Below are 6000 nucleotides of genomic sequence, written 5' to 3'. Positions count from 1 at the left end.
GTTTCGCTGGCACGGCGTGGAGAGATCCACGAGTTCTGTTGGACTGGGGAAGCACAACGCTGGATTCCAGCTTTTCCAGACTGGTCATTTGCTGTGTTCAGCTCTCTGATGGGCACCCCACAAGGAGGAGCAGCAGGAGCTGGGAGGGAGAGGCAACAACACACTGGTGCCCAGGGCAAGGGAATCACTTAGGCAGTGGTTCAGCCTCTAACTGGGACAAGATTGTCCCTGGAAGTCACCCAAGGATCTCATCCCAGGAACACAAAGCTCACAGGCCAAGTGTGGTGTCCAGTGATGATCCCTGGCTGCATTCCCCAGAAAGCAGAGGCTGGGGGATGGATCTTACCTGAGGTTTGAGGGGAATGCAGTGGGAAATGTGGGATTCTGGCCATCAGCACAATGCTGAACATCACCCTGACCCCGAGCCACATCCCATCCCACCCAGCCGGAGCTGCTGGGCGGACGCTCCCCGGGAAGGAGGAGTACAAAGCAACACAAGCTCCACAGCCTGGACCGAGTCAGTGCACAGCAGTTCTGTCCCAAATCCATCCTTGGGCCCCCTCCTCCAGAGCCAGCAGCAAGGCCACTCCCAAGCCCCCTGTCCCACATTCCCAGGCTCCCTTCCCGAGGCAGCAGCACACCCTGCCCGAGCACGGCCCCGCTGTGGCACAGATGGGACCGTGTGGAGCCAGAGCCATGCAGTAAGTCAGACATCACAAGGCAGGATTCAGCAGATTCCATTTAATGTCATGTGCATATATATCCATACATTTACTTATGTCAATGGTTCGGATGTGCGTGATGCCAGGTCTTGAAAAATCTACTCCTCGGGTTATGTCTGGGAGCGTGAACTCTCTCAAAAATCAGCTCAAAAATCAGCTGGGGTGGGGTTGGGCTGTTTTAAAAACCAACTTTGAGCCCCAAAAGTTTCCAAAGGAAAGCCATGAATTGCAGAGCAGAGCCTTAAATTCCCACCCAGCTCTGCAAGTGTTGTCGCAAAGGGCTTGGCCAAGGAACCCCTCCGCAGCTCCCTCCCTCCCTCCCAGGGAGACAGAACTGATAAGGAACCAGTTCAGCATCCCAAGCAACAGCGAGGCAGAGCAGCAGAAGCAACACCCCACCAGCCCTCCAGTTTTGGCCAAGGCTGAGGAACAGGGCAGAGAGGCGGAGATAAATCATCCCCCCCCAAAAAAAAGAAGGAAGAAATGACACTTTCACCACCACGGACGCACAGAAATTGGCTTCTCTTCTCTATTTTTTTTTTTTCTGGTGTCCAGGGGCCAGGACTGGCAGCTCCTGGGAAAGGAAGGGATGCCCCCTGCCCTGTGCTGCATCCCAGCAGTTGCAGGGTAGATTTTTCAAGGCCTGGAGATGGCTCCCAGGAAGGCTCCTCCCGCCCGCTCGGCATCGATTGCATAGCTTTTATTTCAGATAAGGCACTGTTTTGCCCAACAGCAATTCCACATCAATGCAGTTTCCGTACAGTCCACATCGGATGGCCTACAGTGCAATAACATCAACTTAAAGGCAAGGTTTGGAAGAATAAACCCAGCTTTAAATTTCAACTGAATATTAAAAAGATAAAGGAAACTACATTTTTCAAAAGCCTTTTTTATTTTCCTTCACCATTGTTGTTTTACAATACAAATATCACCTTGTGAATACACAAAAAAACCTACAGAAGATAACTCTGCTTCACGTAAAATACAGAATGGATATATATATATATATATTTATATATATATTTTTCTCTTCTTCATTCTTTTTTTTTTATAAAAACTATTTTTGTTCTGCACATTGGCAAGTTTAGGATAGGAGACTTCCCCAAACATACAGTATGTATGGTAGGAGTGAAAACTTAGAATTACATGCAGTTTCTGCACAAATATTTTAAAGAAATAGATTATCTTTGTTGTTTTTCAACAACACTTCGATAAGGGGGTGGAGAAACCATTCATAGTTCACTCAGTGATCATTTGTAAAATTCTTAAAAAACAGGAATTCATGGCTGTTTTGCTTTTTAAAATCCAGCTACCAAGTAGACAATAAAGTGATTTTAGCGTGACCTGCCCACAATGTGTGAGCAAGGTCGGACCCTTTTTATTTGGTGGGGTGGGAGGTTTTTCCCTACACGTGGCAATTTCAACATTATAAGCAAATTTCCAGTTTAATTTAGCTATAAATGCAAAAATTAGTAATTATACAGTATATATAATTCTGCTTTCATGGAATACTTTATTTTAAATAAAAACATTTAAGACTGCCTACTGACCATACAATCAAGACAAGAAAGGCACTAGAAACATAGACAAATCTCTCTCTCTCCCAAGAAGCATTTTGTTTAAATTTTTTAACTCTCTATTCTCTGACATGTAAAAATCTTTTTAAATTTAATTTTTTTCATACACATTTTGAAAAATAAAGTTAGGAAATACTTAGAAAATCACTTTACTTTTTTTTTTCATGTTTTTTTTTGGTTTTTTGTGTTTTGTTGGTTTTTTTTTTGTTTTTTTTCTGTTTGGTTTTTTTTTTTTTTGCACTTTTTTGACACAGTCAGTCACTGCAGATTCTACAAAATCAGGATTTACCAAACCTTTCTGTGTCTATCATCTTATTCGTAGCACGGTGCAACAGGTAGAAAGATTTCTTGATTTCACCCAAGGCAGATATTTAGAAACCTTCATATAGTCATTTGCTAGAAAATGGCTTACAGCCCAATCTTTGGGGCAAGAGATATGAAAAGTATGTTTTCCCAAGAAAATAATATGCTTTGTTCCCAGACGTGACTGGAAAGACCAGAACTTATGATATAAAAGCTTTTCATCTATGTTGTCGCATCATATACAAAGGAACATGGTGATGGGCAAATGCAAATCCCAACTCTATCAACAAGAAATGTATAACAGTGCATGATCAGTTAAATTCTCTTTATTGTTGTCCAACGCAGATCCTTTGGAGAGAAAAAAAGATCACAGTGCTTACCAGGTAACTGAATAGGTCAGGTCCAGGGAGCTGCTAAAGAAAGGGTTAGGGAGCGGTGGATTTTTGTTTATGGCATCTTCTCTTGGAGTTGTGAGCACTTGGGACAGGTCCTTTCGGGGCTGAGGTGACACTGTTACGTGTCACTCACCAGGCGGCTGTACTTGACCTGCCGGCCCCGCGCCAGCGCCGGACACCGCAGGGGCCAGTGGTAGGAGCGAGGTACAATTCCTTGGACATTCTTCTCAAAGTACTGGAAGGGCTTGTACCACCAGACCCTTGCAAGGAGGTTAGTTTGGGAAGCTTCTTTTAGCACCTGCAGGGAGACAAGGACAGAAAGAGGATTACTGAAGGGCAGGTCCTTTATGTGTGTGACTTCACGTGGTGGTGTCCTGCTCCCAAAATCTCACCTCCCAAACAGATCCCAGCCTCCCTGCACACACCAAACGTTGCTCACCCCTGTCTACAGCACCTCAGCTGTTTGATGGGCCCACAGGAAAGGAATGAGTGGCCCAAAGACCGGTGTCTGCTGTCCCTTGGGAATGAAAACGCCATCCCAAAGCACGGTTGTTCCGTAGGTGCCTCTGAAATTCCATGAATCTCAGGAATCACTTTGGGGCCTGGCTGTGTGTCTGTGGAGCCATGAGCAGGGCACATCCCATCCCACCTGCACGAAGTCAGAACCCTGCCCTGCCCTCCACACGCTCCCAGACTGCTCCTATTGCTTCTCTCAGCCATGAGCAAGCCCTGGCTCACAGGCACACGGAGTGGGCAGGCCCCGAGGGAATTACCCAGCCCCCTGCTGCCTGTTTGCCATGCCAGAGCCAGGGATCCCTGTGCCCACCCATCCAAAGGGAATGCACAAGCACAGGGAATACACAAGCACAGGGCTTGTACACTGAGCTTAACCTCCATGTCAAGTTCACGTGTCAAATAAACTCACTGTTGCTTTCAATTTTAGGGCCAGGCACAAGCCCCAGCACGAGGCAGGAAAGAGCAGCACAGCAATGTGTACTCAGGGATGGATCCAGGGACTAGCATTTCCCAACATCAGGGCAGCAGTGTTGAGCCACCCCCTGAGGCACATCAGGCAGCAGAACAGGAATGTCTCCACACCAAGGGCTCTGCTGAAGCAAGTCCTCAGCAGGACTTGGGGCACTCCTGACTCCAGCCCTTCCAGCTTGGAAGTACCACTGTTCTGAAAGTCCAGGAGCTGAGCCAAAGTGTGGAACCCTCTGGGGCTGTGTGACAAGAGCTGCAGAGTGTGGGCCCAGACTCCAGTGGAACACAGTGCCTCCCAAACTGACTGAACATCCAAGGGCACCTGATTTGCAGTTAGACATTTGGCTAGAAATGTACCACAAGGCTTGGCTGTGGTGCACAGCTTCAGGCAGCACCAAACCAGTAGAATAATGTGGTGGGAGCTACAAGGCCTTCAGGAGGCTGGAGCCAGGTGACCTTTAAGGTCCCTTCCAGCTCAGGTCATTCCATCCTGTGACAGGATCTACAAATCTGCACTGTCACAATATAAACTCATCTTCTACCACAGTAGGAAGTCTTTATAAACAAAATTAACAGCATGTGCCACAGATAAGGAAAAGATCTTTGACCACAGGCACAGAAAATATTTGGACACCAATATGCTGCTACAGACCTAAAAATGTCCCTTAACTCCCTTGCCTGCTATCTGTGGGAAAGACTTGTGCATTTTCTCTCAGAGAACCATGGAACACCCAGAGTTGGGAGGAATTCCCACAGGAATCACTGATCCATCTCCCAGCCCTGCCCAGACCCCCCAACAATCCCAGCCTGTGCATCCCTGGCAGCGCTGTCCAAACGCTCCTGGAGCTCTGGCAGCCTCAGGCCGTGCCCATTCCCTGGGGAGCCTGGGCAGTGCCAGCACCTCTGGGGGAAGAGCCTTTCCCTGATCTCCAGCCTGAGCCTGGCCTGGCACAGCAGGGGAGGTTTCACTTTCCTCAGAGTTGTCAGATCCTCTCTGATTGCTCCAGTTCACCCACCAGAGCTCGCCACCCCCTGGAAACACTTTCAAAAACCGGTTCATTTCTAGCGAGGCCTCGTACTCTCCTCTCAAGAGACCTGTGGCACAGGCCACAGAACACAGGAAAACCCCAGCTGGCCTCAACAACCAAACAAAACAAAACCAAGGCAAAAAAATCTAAATGGTTCTATCACAAATGTGGCCACTTGGCCCAAATTCAGAAGGACTTCAAGGACTGAGGTTACCCAGGGGCAGGAGAGCCCTGCCTGCCTTTGGGAAGACCTTCCCATATTTTTGTGGTTAAGACACAAGAAGGACCCAATTGATGATGCCTCTTTCTCCCCTGAAAACCCAACGGTTGGGGGGAAGAGAGGGACTCTCTACAGGACATGGGTGAGCCTGGATATTCCTGCCCCCCCACCCAGGCTACAGCAGGAGCATCCAAGGAGTGGGTGGAACTCACTTGCTGGTTGGCCATTGTGTGGTACCACCAGAATAGCCTTGTAGTGATGTAGTAAGCCACCACCACGTCCACAGTGTAGTGGTCATGAGCAAGGAGGATGCAGAACATCCCCACCATGCTGAGTGCCCAGCAGAGCCAGTGGTACCACCAGAGTCGCCGTGGGGAATCTGCAAAGAAGCACAAGCAGGGGTTACTTCCAAGTGGAACCTTATCAGGACTGCTGCTGTGATTAGCAGAGGTCATGGACTGCAATCCTGGCTGACACAGAGGTGCCTGTGCTCAGATTAAGAGCAGGAATGCTGAGATCACAAAAAAAGTACCACTCTCTTAAGGTGTAACTTAAAATTGTACTCAGGGTAATGAGATCCTTGGAAATGAGAGAGGTTATGAAATCTTTGAGAAAGATGTAATATACCCTGGCCAGTCAAATTAACCTGCCTGTGTTTAGATTGGATATTGGGAAGGAATATCCAATATCCAACCCACTGTAAGGGTGGGCAGGTCCTGGCACAGGGTGCCCAGAGAAGCTGTGGCTGCCCCTGGATCCCTGGAAGTGTCC

The 6000-nt window shown here is 48.1% G+C and overlaps 1 protein-coding gene across 10 annotated transcripts in view; it reads right to left on the bottom strand.

The window, feature by feature from the left end:
- Window positions 1–726: 726 nt before the first annotated feature.
- Window positions 727–6000, bottom strand: part of SGMS1 (sphingomyelin synthase 1) — an 87936-nt gene continuing 82662 nt past the window's right edge. For 9 of the 10 annotated variants that reach the window (XM_058840774.1, XM_058840769.1, XM_058840770.1 and 6 more), the window contains 2 exons: window positions 5442–5608; window positions 727–3295 (listed from right to left, as the gene is read on the bottom strand). In XM_058840774.1, the coding sequence (XP_058696757.1) occupies window positions 3116–3295; window positions 5442–5608 (347 nt within the window). In that variant the 3' untranslated portion in view covers window positions 727–3115. The remainder of the gene's footprint in view (window positions 3296–5441; window positions 5609–6000) is intronic. The other variant, XR_009277818.1, reaches the window with a different exon arrangement.

The sequence above is a fragment of the Poecile atricapillus genome, chromosome 6 (assembly GCF_030490865.1).
Source record: "Poecile atricapillus isolate bPoeAtr1 chromosome 6, bPoeAtr1.hap1, whole genome shotgun sequence".
NCBI lineage: Eukaryota > Metazoa > Chordata > Aves > Passeriformes > Paridae > Poecile > Poecile atricapillus.
This window is presented reverse-complemented; position numbering and strand designations above follow the sequence as displayed.